The following is a 27,501-nucleotide window of genomic DNA, read 5'->3' on the forward strand; positions in this document are numbered from 1 at the left end:
TCACTGACCAAACTAATGTGGGCGAAATTGAGTGAGTTAAGCGATCCTTTTGTAACAACTACATATACCCTTTCATAAGGAAACGTTTTTCTGACTTCGCAGAAGGATTGAGGCTCGTGTAGTCAGGTACTGAATGGAAAGATGAGTGGCGCCAAACTTTCCTGCTAGGGTGACACGCTGGATTGTGGGCCAGACATATCTTTTACTGCTTTGTACTCTGGGTTTCTTTTTGCTTCATATCACAAGAAGTAAGCACTCAAGTGTGCGTGCTGCGCGTACAGCTTGCGTGCGCAACTGCTTCCACTTCGAACCTCTTTTTGGCGGCACGCTACCAGTTTGTACACAGGCACATGGGTCATTAGAGTGCTCACGTGCACACCTTGAGTACATGATTAGAGCAGTTTTTGGCCCAAACAACCATTCTAGAGCGTTGGGGATCACGCGAACGTGTCGTAAACTGCTCTTTGTGCCTATGTGGGCTTAAAGAGAGCTGGAATTGCGACACACAAAGAAAAACATTGTCATTCCCAAGACACGTGAAGCACGACGTGACAGACAGCGAGAAAACGAAGACACGATACTTACATTTGCGGAAAAAAAGGCACGAAACAGCCATATAAAACAACTTTCCGCTAGCGTGACATGTAAACATGTACCATAGTTTTCGCTAAAGTTTGTTCTGTAAATAATGTCCCCGTGCGCCAGGGTCAAATAATTGCTCTCAAAATTTAAGCCGCCGGACACCTTCATCGTTACGAGAACATCCTCTATTCCTCGCCTCTATCTCCGTTACTTCGTTTACGGCTGTGTTTGCACACTGTCTAGCTGAGAGTGCTTCCGTTATATCAAGTTTTAAACTGGCTGTATTTGAAGATAGTGCGGTGACAAACTTGCGAAGATTTGAGAACTGTGTCATGGGGTAATCGCATTCACAACTATTATGCTTGCTATCATTATTAGTGAGCGCCAGCGCATATAACATGGTTGATATCACTTAGGGAAATCAGCTATTGTGCGAAAGTTACTGAAGATTTGGCAGCGCCAATGTACGTACGTGTTGACTTCCAGCCTCTCGCCCAATGATATATATCGAACATCTGGTTGACTCATAGTGATGCATGTATTGTGTTTTTTTTATTTTTACTCCAAATATTGAAACTAAATTGGTAATTATTTACGTTTATTTAGAGCACTCTCGTACAATAGGTAGGCCTTAGTCGGCAATCACTCTCAGACCGGCATTGCACGCACGAAACACGACACAAGAAGCGCACTCAATGTATAAGCAACCTCTTCCAAGGTGAAATGCTGGCCGTGTTGTACTGGACATTAAACCCACGTTCGGAGCCTGTGGTGAGTTCTCCGCGGAGGCTTTCCTGGAGTTTCTAAAAAAAAAGAAGAAAAGAAAATGGAACAGCTCTGCCATTTAGCGTGTCTGCAAACATGAACATCAGTGCTTGTTCCGGAAGGTTTCCGGTTAAGCTCCTCATTCTAAACTGTGCCTTCGTGAACGGCTTCGTCTGATGGCGCCGAACTTAGGGCCGGAGATTTGGAAAAACCAACGACCACCACATAGCACGCCTCTTGGCGTGAGCAATCGGCAGCATGTGTTGCAGGGCTATGGGCCCGCATGCAGTCAGCCTCCTCCTCCTTCTCCTCCTCCTCCTCCTCCTCAGAAGCGTGGGCACCGCTTCCGTAACGTTTTCGCAAAAAGAAATAAAAAGAAATTTACTGCTGGGCTTCAAGGCATAAAATGGCGTTTTGTTCAGAAAGTAACTGGAACGCCAATGCTTCAGGGTAGGATCCTCGACTGACTGTGCTATACTTTCTTTCACGGATAAAATAAAAAGTGCTATAGATGCCGGTTTCTACGCAGGTTCAGATTTTATCGATCTATCCAAAGCATTAGAATCCATAAACAACGATATCTTACTTGCTAAACTACGGGCAGTAGGCGTCGATGGCCCAGCATTAGCACTTATAAAAGGCTACTAAACAGATAGACAACAAGCTGTGTATTTTAGTTGCTCACTTTCTAATTTCAGAATAACCAATAAAGGGGTCCCGCAGGGTTCTGTGCTTCGGCCACTACTATTCCTGCTTTATATAAATGATCTACCCAATTGTTTAATAGAAACTGACGCCTTCCTTTACGTTGACGACACACATTACTTGCAACCGATCGTTCACTAACTTCTCTGACTACTAAGCTAAACAATGATATGAAAAAATATTTTAACGTGGTGTCAGCTTAACTCGCTAAGAATAAATCCTACCAAAACGTCTTTTATGCTTTTTCATTCGAATCATAGGACATCAGAATTCATTCCCACTGTCAACCTAAAATCTCTTGACATCAGTGCAGTTAATGAATGCTCATTTCTTGGTATAATTCTTGAGTCAAACTTAAAATTTACGAAGCATATCGCCTATTTGAAGCGCAAAATTTCTCCCGGTATTAGAATGTTACTTAAACCTAGATATTACTTTAGCAAATCAACATCGCTAACCTTGTATTATTCTTTTATTCACAGCCATCTCAATTATTGCATTACAGCATGGTGCAACACGTATCCAACTCGTATAGCACCACTACAGCATTTGCAGAATCAAGCCATCCGGACATTGTCGTTCAGCTCAGTCTACTGCAATGCTTCTGATATGCTTCTCAACCAGAGAATACTTTCAGTAAAGAATCTTGTTAATTTTAAATTAGACGTAATGTTACTTAAGTTAACACGTAATTCTCCGCGAGTAAATATATTTTTGGAGGCTACATTGGTTAAATTGAATCGCACAAGATTTGCAGCTAACAACAATTTCTTATTGCCACTAATACATACTAATTATAGAAAACTATCTGGATATTTCGCAGCATTATCTACTTGGAACAGACTCCCCCTAGATGTCAAGCGGTTTCTGTCTTTAGGTTTCTGCAAGAAAACATTATTCGCTTTTCTACTAGATAGCAAACATAATACACTTATCTAGGCTATTCACTTCACTCCTGTTCATTTACTTTCCGTTTTTCCTTTTTCTTTAGTTTCTTTTTCATTTGTAGCCTTTATAAATATTTTTGGTTTGTTCTGTTGCGAATGCCTTAAACTACTGTTTTAATTATACGAGTAGTTATTGACTTTATATTATTTTGCAGTTTGTACTACATTTAATTTGTACAATTTTCCACTTATTGACTACTGTATTGCTGTTTTATGCTGTCTATTTGCTCTAATGTATATATTTCCTGACAGGAGGTCCCCTTTCAGTCACACGCTCGGATATCTCCTTATGTATACTTGTGTAAGCATGTCTCCACTTAAGAAAGAAATGAACTGAAACTGAAACTGCTACAAAAGCTTTAATAATTGAACAAATAATTGTACTTGGTGGTTATTTCTACAGCGTAAATGTATTGCAGATTAGGTAATAGTATTTCTCCGCAAAGTTTGGGAATTAATATATCGAAACTGGTGTCATCCGGAGAATTCGTTCCAAGTATGGATCCGCCTTGCTAACATCACGGCTAGAATTTGTAAATTGCAATAAGGGCCACAAGGTAATTATTGAAAAAGAATTAGTGATTTTTTTGATTAGTTGATTATACATCTCGATTTTTTGTGGAATGTCCGCCTTTTCGAGTACACTTGCTCATGAACTATAAAATTGTGCTATCTGCCAGGCAAGCTTTAAACATTTTTGCGAGTGTTCGCTGAAACACCCGGTACGTACCAGACTCGCTTTACTTATATGGTACGTTACACCTCTGTTTGAGTTTCACGCTTCTAACTGGCTAAGTCGTGGGCATGATTAGCAATAATTGAGCGAACCATTGAACGGGGCTTGAGAAAGAAGGTCTTCGACAGTGTCAAGCACACGGCCATCCTCGAAGAATCGCGCAACTCGGCCTGGGCGAACGAATGTATAATTATATCCAAAATTTTCTTACGAGAAGAACAGCCACAATTAGACTAGACGAGGAAGATAGTATCCAGGTGGACATGGGCAGTGCCAGCACAACGCAAGGGTCCGTCGTGTCACCGATGCTCTTCAACCTCGTCATGATCGGGGTATCGGAGAAGCTGGAGCTAATAGAAGGCATTAATCACACCGTCAATTCAGACGACGTTACGATTTGGACCATGAAGGGCGCAAGCGAGGGCGATATGAAGAACAGACTTCAATAGGCGGTGGAGGCAATCGAAAATCATCTGCAGGGCACCGGACTAGAATGCTCGTGGGAGAAATCGGAACTGCTGCTCTACCGCCCCAGGAGGCTAACCAAACCGTACAGAGACGTAGCGGAACTACACAAAAGGGGAATCAGATTAACCATGAGAAAAGGCAAGGAAATACCTATGGTCCAAAAGGTCTGAGTCTTGGGTCTCTGGATCGAAGCCAGGGGAACAAATGCGGAAACTATAAAGCGCCTGGAAAAGAAAGTCACGGTGACCATTCGGATAATACAGAGAGTCTCCAACAACAGGAGGGGCATTAAAGAAAGAAACGTCGTACGGCTCGTTCAGGCCTTCGTGATCAGCCACGTCGCGTACGTGGCGGCATTCGTCCACTGGAACAAGGCTGAGAAAGACAAGATCGACGCGCTCATTAGGAAAGCGTGCAGAACGGAACTGGGTTTCCCCCAATACACAAGAAACGAAAAGTTACTACAACTCGGGGTACATAACATGCTGGAGGAAATCGCGGAAGCACAGAGAATAACGCAACTTGAAAGACTCTCGGGAACCAAGGCGCGCAGAGAAATCATGGAAAAGGCCGCCATAAACTACCACAGAATGAACGGCCCGAAGACGCAGATTCACCCAGGCGTCCGAGCCGCAATAAACACGGAAAATATCCCGAAGAACATGCACCCCGTGCACAATGTCGAGAGAAGAAAATACCGCACGAAAACGATTCTCAAAACCCACGGCGCGCGGGGTAGGTGGTGCTCTTCGTAGACGCCACCCGGTCCCCCGAAACCTGGACGACAATGGGAGTGTCGGTGCTGACAAAGGTAACTCCCTCTTCGCACTGGCGGTCGTATGCACGAAAGGAAAGACAGTGACTGCGGGCTCCATAAGGACCAGATCGTCGGAGGCAGCGGAAGAAACGACATTCGCATTAGCTTTAATAAACGGTCGGCAACAAGACAAAACAATTATCAGTGAATCCAAGACGGCTATTAAGAACTTCACAAAGGGCTGGGTCTCCATCGAGGCGGCCAAAATTCTGAACCGCAAAGCGGAAGACTTCAAGAACGGCAAAATTACACCTAAATACCTCAAGTGGATCCCGCCATTTATGGGAGAAGTGACCACGAGTGCCCCTCCCAACCTCAACGAGAAGGCCCACCGAGCCGCGCGAGAACTAACCCACCGCGGCTCTCACAGTGACGGCCCGACACCCCGCAACCCCCGGGGAAGGGGGAAGGACTGCGTCGGAGGCGATGGAGAACACGGAGGAGGCGACAACGACGAAGTAGCGATAAAAGACGACTGGGACAGACTGGTCACGTACCCCGACATACTGACACACTATACAAAACAAAGAGAAGCATACCCACAACCCCACAAACAACTCGACGGGTCTCAAGAAACACATTGGAGGAGGTTGCAAACCAGAACGTACCGGAACCCATTACATTTAGCAGAGTCAGTTCAACACAATACCCAGACGTGAGCTGCAAGCTCTGCAAGCACGAACACGCAGACATGGCTCACATCTTATGGAAGTGCACAAAGATTAGATCGATATATGTAGAGGACAACACAGAACCGGACCTTCTCGAGGAGCGATGACTAAGCGCTCTGACTAGCTCGGAACTACACGTCGGCTACACATGGGCTGTCCAGCGGGCCCGGGCAGCGGAGGAAAAGCTATGCCTCACCGCAAATAGTGCCCGGGTGGCCTGAGCCCGGGCTGGCAACCTCGCAGGCCCTTTGCTCATTAAAGTTTTTTACGTCCGTTATATGGTGAAATGCTAGCGTTTTAATGTGAGCTGTGCTGCGCGCCGTTGCACAAATCCCTGGATTAATTGTGACAACTTGGTGTTCTTTAACATATAGCGAAGTACAAGCACACGGAAATAATTATTACAAGATATGGACCCAGGATTTCAGGGCACCTGACAACAACTCGTGCTCACCAATAAAACTGTGCAGTGTGTCCCGATCAGTTCACTTGCTCCCATTCAATAAAAGCTACACCTTGTAGATTACAGCTTTATGCGTTTGATGAAACATCTTGTAAACTTGGCTGAAATATTCATATCAGTAAAACGAGGTCGTAACCTTTGATTACAGGGCCGATTTTGCTAAGTGATAATTATAATAATTTTCAAGCTGTATTTCTTTTTAGGACTATATATACTTGTCAAAACAAGTGCTTCAATCTTGGCCGCATCAATATCTGGCCATGCGAGGGGATCAGCACTGCATGATTATACACCAACATGTCCGAACGTAACATCTGAGAAAGAAGTAATCAATAACGAAATATCCAAATTCACTGATAATAATTGGAGCTAGTCACTACGCTAGTTATTCTTCGCAGTTCGCAATTAGGGCATCTGTTATTTGCGTGACGATTAATTACCTCTCTTTTCTTTTTATCCGTCCATTCCGTCTTGGAAATAACGAAGCTGAGCTTTGTTAGCGCCGCTTCCGGTGTCATGTCCGCACCAGGTATTGCTCCGACATTGAGCAGTTCCTGTTGACAGCCGAAAAGAAAAGAAAAAAAAAATCGCTAGAAACATTAATTGTTACAGGAATAGCAAAACAAGTGCTGTGTGCAGACAATTTGCAAAGGAACCGGGTACTGTGTATTGTCCTGGCGTACAGTGTTTTTTTCCCCAGCGGCTGCTTCACACCGAATTATTACTGTTATCAAGCTATCGCTAGGCGCAAGACACGAATGCTCTATCAAATTTCTTTCTTCTTAACGTTTGATTCAATAACGAAAGAGTGTTGTCTAAACAGATTGCGTGCGTGACAGGAACAGCGTCGCACATTCTTGAATGTATGCAAGCAGCAGTGATTACACTGTAATGCAAGTCTATATTGATACATGCATAAATAGCGGAAGTACTTTGTCCTTGAGGTCACGTTCGACGATCGACTACTGTGCCCGCCACTATCGTTGAGATTGGAGTGTTGCGTCTCGACACATGGGGCGTAAGTTCACCCAATAAATATTTATTCATTCCTAACCAGAGAGGCCTTTGCCCTGCAGTGGGCGTAACCAGGCTGATGATGATGATGATGAACCAACCCTTCTGGCAGTGTTTTCTCCTTCTTCGTCACCACAACGTGACTATATCATCACTTTGTTCACGTCAAGAAGTCTGAAGAATGCACTTCGCGCTGATGTCCCGACATGGGAATCAAGGTAATGCTGCATTCACAAACTCAGCTCAAATATAGAGTTTAGTCGAGTGCTGCCTCTCTACTATCACTGCGCTTCAATGTGGCTCACTGATATTCCTGCGTTTAGGAGGTGGTTGAAACGCACTGCTCCACTCGAGTGCCATCGTGCGGACGCTGAATGTATGGGATAGCTATCTTCTAGCTCATACACTGCCCAGGAGTATTATTAAAGCCCAAATACTACCTTTAATTCCAGGATTAGCCCTTCTCTATATACCATAATCTAAGAAGTGCTTAGAGTGGAGTCGTCTTTGAGAATGCAATTGGTGCACACACAAGCCCTTGGCTTGCGTCTACAAAGCAGCTCGTAGCCTGTGGTGGTTTATAAGTACAAGTGCCCATGAATTGTGGCATCGGATATATCATTAGTGAGGGCGTCAATCTTGTCTATGGCTAGCTGCCTTTCATAATATGCTTGCTATCACGATTATGTAACACCTGTTAGGAGGAACCGCCCTTGTGTAAGAGGCTCTTCGCGAATTCGGGCAATGAAGTCTTGTAAATTTGGAACTTGAACCCGGGGTGTTAGTTGGGGCGATTGGTTGTTTGAGAAATCAGAGCCCACCTGGTTTGATCAGAGATAACGAGTATTCATTTGGTTAAATGGTGAACCTATAGCAGCTCTTGACATTTCTTTGAATAATAAGAGCATCAACTATTTTGCAGCCAAGAAACCGTTTTCTACGAAAAAGATTTGGCATATGACTATGACTGCCGACGGTAATGCCTGTAGCATTGAATCAATATAGCGGCACAACGTACTGCCACAGTCAAAACGAGTTATGTATGAGGCGTATACTGCAGCGGGACTCCTTTTTCGTGCTTCCCTAAGAACCCTCGGCGTCTTCTAGCACCGCCACCGCGTACCCTGCGCGTGGCGTCCGAAATGCATGGGGCGCCGGTGCGTACGCACGCCTAGGCCCGATTCAAAAAGCCGTCAAACATCCCGTCCCGTCACCCTCACCGCACCGGCGTCCGTCATGAAGCAGTGTTTTCTTGCCCGTTTTTATTAAAAAATACCACGCTGGTGACCTAGGTTGATGCTCCCAAGGTCGCCGGTGTCCTACTTTTTAAGAAAAATTGGCAAAGAAACACTGTTTCATGACTGGCGCCGGTGCCGTGACGGTAACGGGATGGAGAGTTTGACAGCTGTGTGAATCCTGCCTGATAAAAGCGTCATGTGCAAGCCTTCCCCCTTTCTCGCGCTTCTTTCTGAGCACGCTGCACCATCTAGTGGTGCCGCCGAGAAGTCCGCCCGTGGCCTTTGAGACGAGAAGCATGGCGCGCCGGTGTCTGCAAAGGCTGAGAATTCTTCCCTCGCTTGCCGCACGTCCAGTGGCACATGTCCAGTGTATTTGTGGTTCAGCCTGCTAAAGCATCGGGTTGCTGTCCTTCAGGAACCGTTGGGACACAGGTTCGACTCTGCTCAGCATCGGAGAAATTTTTTTAGTCATTGTAGAGTAACACATTCGCAGTGACAAATACCTAGTTACCCTAATTGGCGTCAAACACGTTCATTGAAGAGTGGTATGCACCTACTTATTTATACCCAGTGACCCAAGTTGGCATAAAGAAAACTTCATTGAAGACCAGCGCAGACCGTGTGGTACATAAGCAGAGCTCTAAGTCGGTGTCATATTTTCAGTGAACAGCGGCACCTTTGCAGTGCCGCATCTACAGCGACCCTCCAAGACGTGAAAGAGGTTCGTTGAAGAACTGCAAATATGTACACGTTGCCACTATTCAGCCAGCCAAGTTGGTCTGACGGTTGGTTTCCAACCCTGTTCCTTCATCACCCATCAACCATGTTCAGCCATTTGACCATGGCCTACACAAGTAGGCGGGAAAGTGGTTGGATATACATAAACAGCCCTCGGAAAGCGCGAAAAGGGTAGCAGCCCAAAAATGCCAATGCATTAACAATTATGGCAGAACTCATGTGCGATGACTATCTAAGTGCGCGAACAGCCGAATGTTTGAGGCGTGTGCTGCTGTCGGAGTCCTCTCCAGCACTTCCCTCTGGACACACTTCGCCGTCGAGCTGCGGCGCCTCGAATTCCACACATACCCAGCCACTGACCCAAATGGGCATCCAAGAGGCTCATAGAAGGGCTGCGCATAAACCGCGAGAACAGCTCATATTTTTAAAGTGCACTTTTCGGGATTGGCCCAGACTGTCATGCTGCGCTATCTCAGGGATCGACTCATATGTTTTTTTTTTTTTGGGGGGGGGGGAGGGTACTCATATTGAAAGCTGGAAAGAAAACTGGTCACATCTGGGAAGGCCAAGAATGCTATTCATAATAAAACACATGTTAAACGAAGCACATTTTGAAAAGTCGGCTTCTTTCCATAAAGCTTCTTCTTGTTGGGAAGCCAGCATTACCAAATGGTTCATTTCACCTTATAAATCCTCTCTTAATATCGAGTCGCCCGCTTAGACAAATGGTTTGTTAAAAGGATAACTCACACAAACGTTGAATTTCATGTGCGTCGCAAAATATGTGTTTAGACGTCCCCAGGGAAAGCGCTTACGACTATTAGGAAAATTTACAAACATCATTTCGATGCAAGTAAAAGCGTCATCGGCGAATAACAATGAAACACACGGAAAACAATCGTTTCGAGTTACAAGCATTTCTCGCAATGGAAAGTAATGCTTTGTCAATCGGTTCCATATTTCCCAGATACTCTCCCGTGGTGTGCCAATGCCGCCAGAGGAATTGTTATCGGACACGCTGACACATGAACAATCTGTCATGGCGATGTATCGCTGGGCGCGCAACGGTCAGCTCAAAGAGAAGGGTACTGTCGAATCAGAGCTACCAAGGTGACGAAAGCTCAGACAAACAAAATGACCGTACATTTAAAACAAGCTGTAGTAAGTGGGTCTGTATGTATAAAAATAGTCCAAAAGAAGAGCACAATTATTCATCTAACAAAGTTATATTATATAGGTTCTTTTAGGGTAGAGCTATTCGTACATATGCATTCACAAATGCTTTGAGATAAGGATAAATATATCAAGACCTTGAAGACAAGTTGTGAAAACCGGCGGCTATATAATAACTTTTGAATAGTTATGCTGTCACCGAAAGGAGTCTCTGATACAAATTAATGCCCCATTTCGGTGTGCCTCAGATTTTGTCTAGGCAAAAAGAAAATAAAATATTTGAAAATAAATAATAATATTATTCACAGAGGTTTTCATTTTTCGTAATTGCTTTGTACGGTTCTTGCATTTGATATGTTTGAACACTTCAAAGCTCAAAAACGCGCAACATGGGAACGGACAACCTACCAAGCAATTCAACGAAGTCAACATTTCAAATCCACTGATAATACAAGTAAGATCGATATCTTTGAGGTCTGCTGTGTTGTTTTTGAGTGTCGTGGATAATTTTCTCTTTGTACGCTGCAAAATAAGTGCGTCTTCGCTATGTGCACTCTGCTTATCATCATTCTCATAGTCATGTGTGCTAAGTATTCTGAAGTGTGTTCCGGACCACTGCTGACAAAGCTATTACTTACGCGCCCTGTCTCATAGGCGGGATCCACGGCTCCATTAAGACACTGAGAACAGCTCACTATGAGGACGCCTCGCTCTGTGGCGCGGCGAATGGCGTGCATGATGTCCTTGCGCTTCGTGGGTACGTTGCCTGCCCCGTAGGTTTGCAGCACGACACCCTTCATTGGTATTCCAAAGAAGGCCTCCACCTGCGCAGGAACGAATTGTCAGAAATAAGTCTACGACCCATTAGCACTGCATGCATTTAGGCTGCGTTACAGAAAACGTGCTCCTAATGGTCGTACCTTCGCCATATACCTATGCCTAAAAATGATGAGACTTCTCACTTACCAATTCACCTGTAATGCTGGGAAATAGGCGAAGTATGCCCACATGTCTGTTCAAAACCGTGTGGGCGTAGAATGTACCTTCTGGAGGCGGCAAGATGAGGTCCCAGTTGACTGCAAAGAACATCCATTCAGCGCTTCCTGCGTGACTGTTACCATATCCCGAGGTTCGTTTTAGAATGCTCTTGCAGCGCTGCAAATGTAATCTAAAAGGGTGACCAAGCGTTAGTGTTAGCACACGGATGCCGCACTGATGACAAGGAAGCAGGACCATCACTTCCATGACAAATTACTCTCGTAATAAAACCAGAGAGCTGTTTTTCACCCTTTTCTCATCACGGTCAAACCGCGTGCAGATGAAGCCCCCGATGTGCACCGTGCTGGTGAGTAGCTAAAGAATCTATTCAGTATATATATTTCATTTTTTTTTAATTTCTGCAAGTGTTTATTTGAACACGTTAAAATAAGTTCAGCAATGAATGTCTCGGTAAACTATATTACGCGTATATATGCAAAGACAACTTAATGGGCACCACAGAAAAAACTCACTCATTCTTCGGCAGTCATGAAATTCTCTATAGTAGCTGTTTTGGTGACACAAACCTCTGAACGGAGTCTTTTCACCTGACTACTGTCGTTCGGCTTTTTTCGTGTAATCTGTTACGCTAGACGGGCGTACTTCTTGCATTGGTGACAATTAATACAGTTGCATAAAACGCAATAAAGCCCAACTTTATGCCACAATATGAAAGCATACAAGTGCTCGATTTCCGAAGCTCTGTCTGCTTCATTATATTGCACACAGATCTTTTTTTTTTCATGGGGAATCGCCGCAAGGCCCATGGAGAATAAATGAAAATAAAAAAAAAACTATTCCTCGTGCAAGAACTGCAGCAACGTTTCGGCAAAATTATTTTCCCTTCACCCAAATAGCGTAGTTCTTAAGTACGTCTGAGTTGAGTCAAGCCCTTCTAAGAATCTCAAGTTTTATCGCTGGCGTCTTCATACACGCAGAGCGGAAATAATCGGCGCTCTTCATGCGAGTTCCAGCTTGTGGGAAAGCCTTCTCATATCGAAACCACTCACGAGGGGCCGAACTAACAAAGTTTAACATTAGTACTGTTTGGCAGCTGCTCCTACGAGTATTTCTAGTGCAAGAGCATCTTTCTTTTGTGTGAAACCGGGCTTGGTATTCTCTTAGTACATCTTCAATGTTTTGCTCTCACTATAACATACATAGAACCTCACTTACGTAAACTTATGTAAACCGCACGTTAAACTATTACGTAGTTACGTAATTTTTCGTGGTGCATACACAGTTCATCATCATCACCATAACTGATAAACTTAATAAATGATAACCTTAATAATTGTGAAACTGATGACAAACTGATAAATTAATAACAAACTTTCGGCATCATGAGCTTAAGATGAAGTAGCGCCTTTATCCTAAACTCACTTTGAATGTTGATGCCGATGGTCGCAAGTGGGGCCATGTTGAATGATGCGAAGGCATCCAAGTGAGATATGCTGAATTTGCTGACTCGGTTTCCGCGAAACAGTTGACCATGGAACATTAGCGTCACCTGTGCGTTGAGATGGTAGCTTTACATTGCATGACCGTAAAAGTGTGAAAAAAAAGCAAAAGAAAAAGTAATGAAAATGAACGGCGACACATTGAGACGGCATAAAAATATTTTGTTGTCAAACGCAGTAGGGAAATGTGGCCAGGGAGCAGTGGTGGTTTCGGCGCTAAGCATGGGCATCATAGAGCATGATTTATTTGTATATACTCGGAAATAGTTTATGTTAGAGTCTCATCTGAAGATATATAAATGAAAAGAAGATACAATTATGGGTAGTACTGCCGTGAAAATGCATAATTTAAAAGATATATGAAGCTAATGACGCAGCCTTCAGTAGAAATGGCTACTACGGTTAAGAATTGTGTGAAAGGAAGACAGCCCATGCAAACTTCAGCGATTCTTTCAGTTCTGAATTCAGTTACTGCTATAGCAGCATTACCCCACAATGAAGACCATCATTTCATTTCCGCTTTCCTGCTTTTTCTTCATGTAATTACGTTCACCCGCTACGGGGAACTGGGCAACAACGCAGTTGTTATAGCATGGTTTGTTATTAGGAATGAGCTGGGTCGTATGAAAAGAATAATTCACAGTAAGAAGCTGAAATTCTTGTATTATAATATCTAAAAGGTAAGTATAACTGCGTGACAGAACAGAAGTAATGGCGCGGATTAGCTAAATAATTTCTCACTTTTTTTTCTGTGTGAAGTACGAAGCTTTCTGCATGACATAGTAATTAATTTTCCGACTATCCATGTCTAAGTAGGCTACTTTATTTCATTCGCAGTTGTGGGGCCAAAGGCTTATGCCATCCTTTGCTTTTGTTCCAGGTGGTTCACGATTTACCATTGTAACATTAGCTGAAATATGTAAAGAATAGCGCACGCAGTAATTTTTACACTAAATTACAGGCTCTGGCGTACTACTGTAGGATCAGCTTTATGCATGTCTCGTATTTTATTGGGCAGTAAAATTACAAGACAGTCCATACTTAGGTTAAAGGGGCCATGACAGCAAACTTTCGAGTATAAGTTATGCATTCAATATTCATGCGTACGCGTCCCCCTGTAAGCTGGCAAAATTTGAGTGCATTCGGGGCAGCGGAAAACTTGCATTTGAATTTTTTACTGTCGCAGTTGAACCTTAAAGGAGCGCGGTGACAATGAGTGATGACGAAACGGATGGGCATCCCCGAACACAGCTCCCTTGAGTAACAGAAGCCGGTATGGAAGGCCATGCTTTTGTGCACTTCAAACATCGAAAATGATTACAGAAGCTGGAAACATGTCATTACCACCCTGTGTTTGTCTGTATTTGCATGTGCGTCTCGACGCATTTTAGTGGTTTGCTACTGCTTTTTATTGCGCAAGTGAAGAATTGCGGGCAAAATTCAGCGGCAATGCCGTTGCTACGCCGTTGGGCGCGGAGTGTACCAAGAAATACGACCAATTTCGTTTCGAACTGTTTTGAAGCAGACGACACCCGATGTGGCCTCTCAGTTCCTGACGTCACTCAACCTCGCCAAAATGGCGGTTGCTGTCTATGGGAGGGGTTGAGAGGCAGCAATTTGTATTGAAATTTTGGGTTAAAACTTGCGCTGAGCGTCCAGTTATCTTTGTGTGAATAGTCATAGTGGGCACTCTACGCTGAGTTACAATAATAAACATAGAACAGCTGGACAACTGCGTCATGACTCAAGTATATTGTCGAGGAACAAAAATCGCGTCTTGATTTGGCCTCAAAACATTCATCACCTAAAATATAGAAATCCTATATGAAACTTCAAGTTTCATTTAGAACGTAAAGGGATTGGAAGAACTATCCGCTAGAGTATCGAACTGAAACATTTTTTTTTGTTACGGCTTTCGTGTCGGTTCACCGAAAACGATTCAGTTCTGGTTAAACTCCGGAGTGAAAAAAATATAATCTCAAACAGATTCGAAGCGGTACAATTTCAATTGTATAACCGAACCATAACTATAGGAAAACAGTATAAATGATATTTGCACAAAACTTGACGCTACTGAATAGCTGCACTGAAAGATTATTCGTGTTGTTTGTTCTTCAGGCCGCGCATAGTTACAAAATAATTATGCAGATCCAACACCAGTGCCGGAATCTAGGTGAAGTGAAGTTTTATTGAGGGAGAAAGGGAAAGAAAGAGGAGAATATATTATTACATGAACCCACTGCCGCTGGTGACCCTGCTCCGAACCTTCGCTACAGCCGCTCACCCTCACCTCGACGCCATCAGTCTCGTTCGCCCTAACCCCGCCGCTTCTCTTCGCCGCCTATCGCCTCCCGGACCCAGCCGGAAAACTAGGCACTGCAGCTTCTGGAGGCGAAGCTGCGTTGTCGACTCTGCCCTCATATCCTCACGTTACCTACGAACCAAAACCTTCTTGACGTTGACGTTGACGGCTATGCTCTCCCTGCGCTCATCGATAAAGGCGCACATCTTTCTATTATGAGTGCTGCCTTCCGACGACGACTCAAAAAGCTCCTCACCCCAGCGTCGGCACGCGTCGTCCGCGTTGCGGATGGCGGTACTGTGCCTATCATCGGCATGTGTACGGCATGTGTCAGCATCGCCGACTACCACACTCCTGTCCTCTTCACCGTGATTGCTCTTTGCCCCCACGACCTAATTCTCGGCCTCGACTTTCTCTGCAAGCATTCTGCCCGTATTGACTGCTCTGCCAGTACGCGTCGCCTTGAGTTGCGGATTGTCGCAGAACCTTCTGACGCACCCCAGTGCCGCTTACACCCCACCGGCTTTCTTCGCCTGCCGCCAAAGTCAATAGCCTTTACTGAACTGTTGTCGTCCCCACCAGTTCCTGATGGCGAGTACCTCGTCACTCCTCTGCCCGACATTCCACTACATTATGACGCTACCGTGCCTCACACTATACTTACTATTACTGCGAACCGCACTCGCATGCCTATCTTTAACTTTGGTTTCGGAAAGCAAATTCTGCCGGATGGTATTTGCCATGTCATCGTTGACTGTCTAGGCGAACGTCATGTGGCAGCGTTATCAACCGATGGTTCTTGCGAGCTTCGCAGGCCCCTCGCGCCAGCCTCTTGCGCCGATTACAACACAAAGAAAATGGTTGAGACGGACCTGTCCTCTGCGCAGGTTGAAGATCTTTGCCAAGTATTATCATCCTACCGCGATATTTCCGACTTCGACGATCGCCCTTTAGGCCAGACGCTCGCGGTCAAGCATCGGATTCTTACTGGCGATGCTACGCCTGTTCACCGACGACCGTATCGTGGTTCTGCGTCGAAACGCCGAGTAATTCAAAGTGAAGTGAACAAAATGCTAGATAAAAACATCATTGAGCTTTCGTCGAGTCCCTGGGCGTCACCTGTGGTGTTGGTTCAGAAGAAGGACGGCACATGGCGCTTTTTGTGTAGACTACCGTCATCTGAACAACATTACTAAGAAGGATGTCTACCCGCTCCCACGTATGGACGATGCCCTTGACTGCCTCCACGGTTCCAGCTATTTCTCTTCTATTGATCTTAGTTCTGGATACTGGCAGATTGCTGTTGACGATATGGACAGAGAAAAAACCGCGTTCGTCATACCTGATGGCACATACCAATTTAAAGTAATGCCCTTTGGATTATGCAACGCCCCTACCACCTTTGAGCTTAAGATGGACTCCTTGCTCCAAGGTTTCAAATGGTCCACATGCCTCTGCTACTTCGACAACGTCATCGTCTTCTCGCCAACGTTCGACACTCACCTTGAGCGTCTAACAACTATACTTGATGTATTTCGAAAGGCGAAGCTGCAACTTAACTCGTCCAAATGTCGTTTTGCCACCGTCAAATTAATGTTCTGGGCCATCTCGTTGCCGCCTCCGGAGTACAGCCTAATCCCGACAAAACTCGCGCTGTCCGAGGCTTTCCGGTTCTGAAGACAGCCACAGACGTGCGAAGTTTTGTAGGACTATGCTCGTACTTTCGTCGTTTTGTTCAAGATTTTGAGGCAATTGCTAGAACCCTCACTAATCTTTTGAAGAAAGGCGTGCAATTCTCGTGGGGTACTGCAGAAGACGCCGCCTTCTCTCGTCTCGTCACTCTTCTCTCCTCACTATCCATTCTCGCCCACTTCGACCCTGATGCCCCTACAGAATTGCGTACAGATGCCAGCGGTCATGGCTTAGGTGCTGTCTTAGCCCAGCGTCAGCGTGTCCAGGATCGCGTTATTGCTTATTCGAGCCGCTTCCTAGCACCATCCGAGCGCAACTATTACACTGCGGAACGAGAATGCTTTGCTGTGGTCTGGGCAGTTGCGAATTTCCGTCCTTACCTTTACGGTCGCCCTTTTTCCGTAGTCACTGACCATAATGCTCTCTGCTGGCTCACATCGCTAAAGGATCCTACAGGCCGGCTTGGTCAATGGGCTTTGAGGCTACACGAATTTTCATATCACGTGGTCTACAAGTCTTGTCGCCTGCACCAAGACGCCGACAGCTTGTCGCGTTACCCTGACTCCTCCAATATTACCAGTGCTGCCTGCGTATTCTCTGTGTCCCAGCTGCTTCATTTCGCGGACGAGCAAAGTCGTGACGGCTACATCAGAGCACTCATCGAACGTTTTCAACACACTCCGGCCGATCCCACTCTACGCCTCTTCGCCCTCCGCGACGGTACTCTGTGCCGCCGTAACCTTCATCCGGACGACTCTGAGTTCCTACTTGTCATACCTAAACACCTTTGCTCAATCGTTCTAGAAGAGCTTCAAGAAGCACTAACGGCAGGACACCTCGGCGTATCTCGAAGCTATGACCATGTACGTAGCTGTTTTTTTCTGGCCGGGCCTTGCCCGTTCCTTACGACGTTACGCCGCCGCTTGTGAGCTTTGCCAACGACGCAAGAAGCCTCCCCAGCTCCCCTCGGGTTACTTGCTGCCGCTCGATAACCCTGCCGAGCCCTTGCATCTTGTTGACTTAGACCTTCTCGGCCCATTTCCTGAATCTACATCAGGAAACAAGTGAGTTGCAGTCGCGGCTGACTACGCGACCCGCTACGCCGTAACCCGCGCTCTTCCGACCAGTTGCGCAAGTGATGTTGCGAACTTCCTTCTACATGATATCATTTCGATGCATGGTGCTCCGCGTCAATTGATAACGGACCGTGGCCGTAGGTTTTTGGCCAAAGTCATTGACGACATTATGCGGGCCTGCTCCATACAGCATAAATTTACCACCTCCTACCACCCTCAAACGAACGGCCTCCCTGCGCGTTTGAACCGCACCCTTACAGACATGCTACCGAAATATGTTTCAAATGACCACCGTGACTGAGACCTGGCTCTAGCTTTTATTACCTTTGCGTACAACTCTTCCAGTCTCGAAACTTCTGGCTGTTCCCCGTTTTACCTCTTGTATGACCGAGAACCGAAGCTACTACTAGACACTGTGCTTCGGTCCACCACAGCTTCAACTAGCGCTGATGCCCGTGATGCAATCGCCCGTGCTGACCATGCTCGTCAACTTGCGCGCGTTCGTCTCTAAGTTTCTCAAGACAAACAGAAGCAACGCTACGTTCTCCGTCACCGTGATGTCCATTTTGTGCCCGGCACCCTCGTGTTACTTTGGTCCCCATCGAGTAAAGTTGGCCTCTGTGAGAAATTGCTTTCCTGTTATACATTCCCATATCACGTGCTCCGCCAAGTGACCGATGTCGCCTATGAAATGGTTCTAGCCACGCCCACTACGTCCTCCGCTGTGAAAACTAGTGACATTGTCCACGTCGCCCGACTCAAGCCCTACAATTCTCCACGCGCCTTGGATATTTAACAGCACCGTGACGGCGCTTTTGCCATGGGGGGGGGGGGGAGTAGTATTACGTTATTATCGGGAGATGCTCAAGAGACGAGCCGCCGCGAGAACGACGACGAAGTGGGTCTGTGCCCTTGGCGCGAGCGAATGTCGGACTGGTGCTCTGGCTCCAGTCCAGTGTAAGTAGCCAGTAAATAGCCTCTTCCGCCTTGTCATTCTACACGTAAAAATATTAAGGAGAGTGAGAGTCAACCAGCCTGCTACTCTTCTCACGAGGAAAGGAAAGGGGATAAAATAGGGGATTGAGGAGTAATGATGAGGACAGTCAAGCGAAAGGCCTGTTCACAGCCTTGAATAAAGGTCTGTGTTAAATAAATACTCGACCTTGACGAAGAACTTTGAAGGCTCGCTTAATTCATATGTCCGGCGGATGGCCAAGTAACACTTTTTCACTGAAGAACCTGTTGTTAGTTTACGCTAACGTAGATACCAATCGAAGCCGTTCACAATTACTCAAGGGATCAGCGACAAGTATGTGTGCTGCACTGTCTCAGGTATTTTGCACGCGTCACAGTCCGGGGAGTCCCTGTGCCGGATGCGATCCAAGTAGTGCCACGTTAACACAACACCTATTCGGTGCCCTTACGCTAATATGATAATATAATATAAACAATGATAATATAAACAACTTTATCTGTACCGTAGTTGGATAGCACATATCTAGTGTAGGATTCGGGGTTCATGGTCACAGAGTCTAGCCTCACTCTCGGAGTCTGTGTCGCTCTCTACCCTATGCGACCTATCTATCTGTCTATCTATCTATCTATCTATCTATCTATCTATCTATCTATCTATCTATCTATCTATCTATCTATCTATCTATCTATCTATCTATCTATCTATCTATCTATCTATCTATCTATCTATCTATCTATCTATCTATCTATCTATCTATCTATCTATCTATCTGTCTGTCTGTCTGTCTGTCTGTCTGTCTGTCTGTCTGTCTGTCTGTCTGTCTGTCTGTCTGTCTGTCTGTCTGTCTGTCTGTCTGTCTGTCTGTCTGTCTGTCTATCTATCTATCTATCTATCTATCTATCTATCTATCTATCTATCTATCTATCTATCTATCTATCTATCTATCTATCTATCTATCTATCTATCTATCTATCTGCCCGTCTCATAACGGGTAGGTAGATAGCCTACGCTACCGGGGCGTCACACGGAGGCTAAGCGGGCCCACGCCGTCGCCCGGCTGATGAAGGTTGCTTCTTCAGTGATGATTACGAGGTTGAGAGGTTGGAGGAACGGAACAGGGGGTTTATTTACGTAGGAAAAGTAAACTTATTCAAGTAAAAGAAGAGGTAGCCGTACCGACCGGAGCACGTAGCACAGCCTTGAATTGTTCTTGTACATTGTTCTTGTAGCATCAGCTACAAGTCAGACATCTTTCTGGGAGAGCATTCCAAGATACGTCAGCAAATACTACCACATCTGAATTGGAGTACACTTGTTTACGAAACACAACAGGCAAAATAACCCCAGGCGCACCCAGTTCATTGACCCAGAGAAAAGAGGGGATCTTCGTAGATCCAAGCTGTCATGTTTGACTGAATCTGGTGCGTCTTGGTTCCTGGGATGGCGCAGCCGTCACCGAGTTGCAATCACTCTTGAACAGCCTTGGCGGCTAGTAGTTGCCGCGAGGTACACCCTTTCCTAGGAGTTTCTTGCAGCCAGCGGGGTCGTGGTTGGTGGCCGGGTGACATCCATCGATCACGTATTTTTCAAAACGTGTCTCGCCATGATGTCGCCGTTGGTCTCTCCTACGGGACGTATTACTAGCTCAACGAAGCGATTCGTCGCAGTAGGGCAGGAGAGGCTGGAAGGTCGCTTCTCCGCTTGGCCATCGTAACACTAGTTACTCGTAAAATATGGCTGATATAGAACATCGTGTTTATTGCGTAAAATAATGAGTGCTTAAGGATGCACGCGACAAGTTTTAAAGATCCCTGTTTTCTTCAGTGATATTGCTTTTTTATGTACTATCTTGGCGTTCACAACTATGCACACAGCGTCTAAAGGGACTATTTTATTTAACGAGAAATCTTACTTATCTGTACTTACTTCCGGTATTACGTAGTTCCCAGCTAATATCAGGGCATTCAGCAAGTTATCCCTCCCGTCGCTACGAGTTTCGAATACAGGAATCTGCAGTGAAACACACAAAAGTGAATGCAGAAAGAAATAAGATGCATGTGTAAATAACGATCCGCTAAAAGCAACTACAAGGAAGCGACAAGCATTTGATTAGCACTCAAGGTTAAGTGATCATATTGCTTATTAACATGTGGGGTATTCCGCAGTGCGAAAAAATTGTATCAATTACATATTGACTTTCTGTTAGTATGGAAGTCTCGTATACTCGCTGACCTTGGCCTAGCTCATTTATTCTGTTTAGTATTGTTTCGTGCATAACACTGTCAAAAGCTTTCTTCAGGTCCAATCCTAAAGATAGCTTTGGTGTTCGGACTTGTGTTATCTATAATTTGATGCTCAAGTTGCAGCATTGCATCCTGTGTGGGCAAGTTTCTCCGGAAGCCCAACATTGTAGGGGGGGGGGAACGTCATTATCCTCGATATAGTTGGTCAGTCTCGTTAGGACAACGCGCTTCATGAGTTTGCCTACACAGGACGTGAGTGAAATGAGTCTCAGGTTCTCCAACTGCAGCCGCTTGCCTGGTTTATACATCAGAATAATCTGGGCCGTTTTTCATTGTTGTGGTATTGCACCTGATTGCCAGCATTCGTTTATATACTTGGTAAGTTGTTCTAGAGAGGCATCATCGAGATTTCGGATTGTCTTGTTTGTTATTCCGTCCGTCCCGGAGCGGATGTAGTGTTAAGCCTTTTGTAGAGCTGCTCTCAATTCCGCCTTGCTAATCTCTTTGTCTAATTGTCTGTTTTTGGTGCCTGTGTAATCTGGGTGAATTGTTGGCTTAGCCCGAGATGAATACCTTGCGGCTATCTCATGGATAAAAGCGGCTCCAGTTTTGTCATATGCATGTAAGATTTTGTTTATGTTTTGTCTGTACGTGGCTTTACTTTCCTCAGGATTCAAAAGATAGAAGACCTTAACTCCGAAGAACTACAGATCGAAGCGCAGGTGCACCCCAAGGTTCGGTAATATCACCGATGCTGTTTAACCTGGCTCTTATTGGATTACCAGCAAAGCTACAGGAACTCGATGGCCTCAATTATACCATCTACGCTGACGATATCGCCCACTGGGTGAACGATGGAAACGATGGACAGGTTGAAAAACACATTACAACGTGCAATAGAAGCAGTTGAACAATACCTAGCAGGAACCGGACTGGCGTGGTCGGCAGAGAAATCTGAGCTCCTCATTTATGCACCAACGTGACCTGGCCGAAAACCACGGAACTACGAAGGACGAAACAATCCGCAAATTCACCTAACTACGGCAGGTGGTACGCCCATACCCAAGGTTGACAAGATCAGAGTTTGAATGAGTAAAGGCAAGGCGCAAATAACCAGGACTGATGAAGAACACAAACGGCAGGACCGGCGCCGGTCCTGTCGTTTGTGTTCTTCTTCAGTCCTGATCTTTTGTGTCTTGCCTTTACTCGTTCAAGCATGAACCAACTAGCCCAAGCAAGAGTTTTACTCAAGATCAGAGTATTGGGCCGCATCATTGAAAGTAGCGGCTACAATGGAGAGACCATACGCAAATTAGACAATATAATATCTCAAATCATGCGGCTACCTAAACGAATAGTCAACAAACATAGTGGAATGAAAGAAGGCAATCTGCTTAAACTAGTCCAAGCGTTCGTAATAAGCAGAATAGTATAAGTGGCATCATACCTTCTATGGTACTCGTCAGAAAAATACAAATTAGAATGCTTAATCAGAAAGAGAGAGAGAGAGAGAGAGAGAGAGAAAGCAAGGACAGGAAAGGCAGGGAGGTCAGCCAGAAGAGCATCAGAAAAATCTACAAGCAAGAAATCGGAATCTCCATCCCCACCAGCCACGATAGACTATTGCAGCTTGGTCTCCACAATACACTGGATGAGCTAATCAAGGCACAACGAATAGCACCAATACGAAGGCCTGCCCAAAACTAAAACAGGTAGGCAAATATTGGATCGCCTAGGTGTAAGGTATCATACCCAATATGGCGTCAAAGTAGATATGCCCAGACACATCAGAGACATGATAACCATCCCTCCAATACCCAAGAATATGCATTGTACTCACCGTCAGGGTAGACGGGAAAGCAGAGCACGCAATATGCACAAGAAATTCGGTAACAGCAAGGACACCACATTTGTAGACGCAGCTCGATACAGACACATGCGTGCCTACACAGCAGTGGTGATAAATTACGAGGAAAAATGCACAACGAGCGCTACAGTCAACACGCTACACGCACAAACTGCAGAGGAAATAGCTATCGTGCTAGCCATTGCACAAACACAAGCAGGCATAATTATCAGTGATTCCCAGACGGCCATACGAAACTTCGCCAACGGTCGAGTCTCCCCAGAGGCACTACAGCTCCGAAAATTAGCTAATAACCACGACAAAAGTGTAGATCTCATCTGCACTCCCTCTCACACACTACTAGACGGTAGCAATGAGGCGGCGCTCCGCATGGGCTTGAGAGCTTACGAACCGAGCCTGGATTAGCCCTGCCTCCCCGACTACCGATGAGTGGGAGTAGGAAGACCGAATGAGCAGATTTCACGAAATTACACAACACCATAGGTTGCAGAGGCGTACATTCTCGCCACCGCAACCAAAATTAAGCAAAAATCAGTCTGTCGAATGGCGGCACTGACAGACCAGATCCTATCCGAGTCCAGCTATTATGCACCTAGTACACCCAGATTTATACACGACTAACAAGTGCAGGCATTGCGACCCTAGAGCCACCCTGGATCATGCTATGGGAATGTACGGTTGTAATACAGAATAACGGTGATGCTGCCTCAAACAGCAATAGCCTCCGCGCGCGCTGGGAGGCTGTGTTGCTCAGCTCGGACGAGCAGCACCAACTCTTGGCCGTCCAGCGAGCCGAGAAAGCCGCCAAGAGCCAACAACCCTTGCCCGAAACCTAGGCGGGGTCCAGGCCCATCCCACGAAATCGCAGGGCACTGAATAAAGTTTTTTGGATGAATGAAGTACATAATGCTTCTTCCTCCTCTTACTTTGCGCTGTATGGCAAAACACAATGTCTAAACGTGAAAACACTTGTGAAGCATGCGAGAAACAGAGTTTCTCCGAGGCGTATTATGTAGAACGTTGTCTGAATGCCATGGCCAGGGCTGAGCTCTTCTCCATAGGGAAAATAAATGCTCCAGAAAGACGCTTTGTTTCAAGAATAAGTGCGGGAAGGAGGGGGAGGGCGAAAGGGGTGCTTCCCAAGCTGCTTACGTACTGACTCCTTTTCTTGTCAGTAAATGATAAACTGCCCCAATATAACGCTAAAGCTAGAACTACGACATTCACGTGCTATATAAGAATAAAATCAAATTGCTTTTTCATATAAAAATGGCTTCAGAAAAAAGTTTTCCTAAATAATGGTAGACAGCATGTGAGTTTTAACAGAATCCAGTAAATTTACGCTGGACATTCTTTTTTTTTTGTGGAAGAGCCATTCTTGAGCGTGACAATGGCACGGCGCAATTTTTTGGACAAAAGGAGAAACCTGAACGCCAAATGCATTGAATATTCTCAGAGTAAATCCAGCTGTAAAATAATTCATAAGAATGTGTTGAAGTGCACTCTACTTGTGCTGGTTTGCCTCAAAGCAGTGCATTTTGTCGGTATAGTCCCGGTTGTAGCCTCGGTAATGCCATTACAGATATGGTAACACTAGTAGCGCTGCGATAATTGATTTTTGTCGTAGAGTCAATAAATTAAATTAAAGAAACAAATGAAAATCTATGAGCCACACGCGACTGTGCGGGGCAAATTTGAGTTAACTTTCTTGTGATCATCCACTTTAAAAGCAATGACGCTTTGGCTTCTTATAAGGAGTGCAACGTTATGCCAAATTTTTACGCGTTCTTTCATTCCCTTCTTTTCATGAATGCCTGATTGCTGATTGAATCCGTCAGTGCCTTCACATGTTACTATCCAGAATGTTGTGACTGCTTTATATCACTGCAATAATTTTATTTTATTATACACACATAATGCAGAGCCAGCATCCATTTTTAAAAATGATCATATATTATTGGGATGAATTGTTATTGAGAAATATGAGATTCGAAAAACGTTGCGGCTGCCTATGTGCATAACTTGCTTCGAATTATTCCGTTTACTGAAATGTACATTAGCGAAGCAAAGTAAAAAAACTAAAACAAAACAAAACACAGTTACACATTTTATTCTGCTCTGTCTTTCCGGCAGATAAAGCAAATGCAGGAAGCCTATATTATCAGCTTGTAACACAAGCGATAACCATGACGTGAGCTGGATAAAATACCAGCAATGAGCATTTACAATACGAAGATAGTCATTGTCAACGCAACCTATTCAGAGATTATTATAAGGAAAGAAGCTACGACACCAATGCAGTATTTGAAACGCAGAAAGCATTTATCTGCTTCGGGAGACCCTTTTAAAGGGGATACTAAAGAGGGACAAGAAACAAGTCGTGGAATTATATTTTATTACATCAGTGTATTCGAAGGATCCCTCCCGGTGTTCTTTCTTTTTTTTTTGACAAGCAAGACATGCCTTGACTTTGTAAAAAGTGACAGTGAAATGCTTTATTTTGATAACTTCAATGGCACTCCCGCCATAACCGCCATCAGGATGTCGTCGCTCCCGTAAATCACCCATTTTAGAGCTGAGCGAGAACAAGGTAAAAGCGAGAGCCATTATTTCCACAAGTGGACTTGTATTTTTCAAGGCAACCTTGAAAAAGACAAGTCCACTCGTCGAAACGTTGTGTCCCGCTATAACCTTGTTCTCGTTTCGCTCATCGTCTTCAATTTCCAGTTCCCGCCTTCACCGTGTTTTCCCTCGATTTTAGAACTAGTTTTTTTTTTCAGCTTTTATTGCAGCAAAAAGAAGCACGAAAAAATTTCTGTATATCTTGCTGCTGTTTTTCCAGTGGATTCCGAGCAATACTTAAAGTGATCAATAATCTTCGCGCAGTCTCAGTATCTGTGAAACTACCACCTGATGCCTTATGGAACGCAGCGTTGAGTTAGGCACTGAAGACATTGGGGTAAACACTTAGGCTTGTCGGTTGGACTGCTTTGGGGCTTAGCATGTTTTCCTCGCACGTAAAATATTTTTTTAGTTAGAAGTGATGCATTCGTGATTTGAGGGGTGTTATATTGCAGCATAACTTCAGTTCTTTTTATTGATGTGCGCTTGATGTGCGTGAGGAGAAATAACCGCACAATTACGAAACATTTTTGCCTTTCAGTACCTGTGCGCCGGTGAGGATGACTGATTTGCCAAGAGACTCAAGAAGAAAGGAGAGAGCAGACGATGTGTACGCCATGGTGTCCGTGCCGTGAAGGATGACGAAGCCATCGTATGAGTCATAGTTATCCTGCGCACAGAGATATGAATTTTTGAGGAGAAGGCTGGAGACCTGAGCCGCGGGGGAATAAAGAATGCCCATGAGCTCCCGCGTGTTTTAAGCGCGGAAGCTCGGGTGGTGGCTCATTGCGATGGTTTCCACTATAGTGCGCGAATGGTTTAGGAGATAACAAACTGGAAAATATTGAAAGAGCGCTGACTCTGGACTGACTTCATTATTGTGAGACACTGAATATATACAGTGAAGTCAAGAAAGATAAGGCAAATTAAGAGTAGGCATAAATTATTTGAGATTACAGCTTTATTCATATAGCATGGGCCAAAAAGCCGTTTGGTTATTCACTGGTGTGTATAGCCAAATGCTTTACTCTGGGAACATGTTCGTTAACACTATTGGCTGTCGCCTGTGCACTAGCGTACCAAGTGCTTTGTGATTACGGGTCATTGAGTAGGACTCCTCTAAGTATGTGGCAATGCTAGCATTTCCATTAGTCACAAGATCTCTATATAGGATATCTTTGTTGTGATAATATAAAAAGCCTTCTGAAGCAACTGCCTCGATTGAAACAGATGTAAGAATTCCATCTTGGCATGAACCGGGCTCTAGCGGAGCAGCTGTGTGGCTTGACTGACAATGTGGCTATATGTAGAAAGTTTAAAATAAATAATTTTGTGAATTTGTAAAATGCAGCCTCATTTCTAAAATTTAAGCTGGGATATACACTTGCTTGCTATTATCTGGCATATGGACTCGTTTGTAGAACATTTCACTGTTAAACTTATCTTCTCAATTTGGCTAAATATTTATTTATTGATTTTAGTTACAGATACTGCAGGTCCCTTCTGGGCCCAAGCAGGAGTGGGTACAACAATGAGCATGAAAACAGTACAAATCCTATTTACGAAGCATATAGGCATACAAAGCGCACTCAACGCATACAAATCATACAAAGCATATTTCAGTAGTCGCAGGCAGATCGTTTTATGATCTTCGGAATAAAGTTATCACCTTAATGTCGATGGCAATTTTCGTCCAGTCATTAACCGTGATGTTAGAAGAGTCTATGAGCACACTGTACTCCGATATAGAGTAAATAACCCGTCGCGGATCTCCTGTCGGCCTGCAGGAACAGAAAAAGAAATGGGATAAGAATGGAGAAAGAAAGCCGTTTATTGGAAAGTCTTTTTCCACTGCCTGTATTCTCCAAGAATTCACTCTGCAGGGGAAAGAGCAAAAAGTGGCAAAGA

The 27,501-nt window shown here is 44.9% G+C and overlaps 1 protein-coding gene across 1 annotated transcript in view; it reads right to left on the minus strand.

Annotated features, from left to right (window-relative positions):
* Window positions 1–4,274: 4,274 nt before the first annotated feature.
* Window positions 4,275–27,501, minus strand: part of LOC142583470 (L-asparaginase 1-like) — a 32,366-nt gene continuing 9,139 nt past the window's right edge. The window contains exons 4-11 of the mRNA XM_075693958.1: window positions 27,263–27,374; window positions 26,138–26,263; window positions 20,788–20,871; window positions 12,739–12,865; window positions 11,284–11,393; window positions 10,956–11,141; window positions 6,595–6,708; window positions 4,275–4,304 (exon numbers count right to left, since the gene is read on the minus strand). Coding sequence (XP_075550073.1) covers window positions 4,275–4,304; window positions 6,595–6,708; window positions 10,956–11,141; window positions 11,284–11,393; window positions 12,739–12,865; window positions 20,788–20,871; window positions 26,138–26,263; window positions 27,263–27,374 — 889 coding nt within the window. The remainder of the gene's footprint in view (window positions 4,305–6,594; window positions 6,709–10,955; window positions 11,142–11,283; window positions 11,394–12,738; window positions 12,866–20,787; window positions 20,872–26,137; window positions 26,264–27,262; window positions 27,375–27,501) is intronic.

Source organism: Dermacentor variabilis, chromosome 5 (assembly GCF_050947875.1).
Source record: "Dermacentor variabilis isolate Ectoservices chromosome 5, ASM5094787v1, whole genome shotgun sequence".
NCBI classification, from domain to species: domain Eukaryota; kingdom Metazoa; phylum Arthropoda; class Arachnida; order Ixodida; family Ixodidae; genus Dermacentor; species Dermacentor variabilis.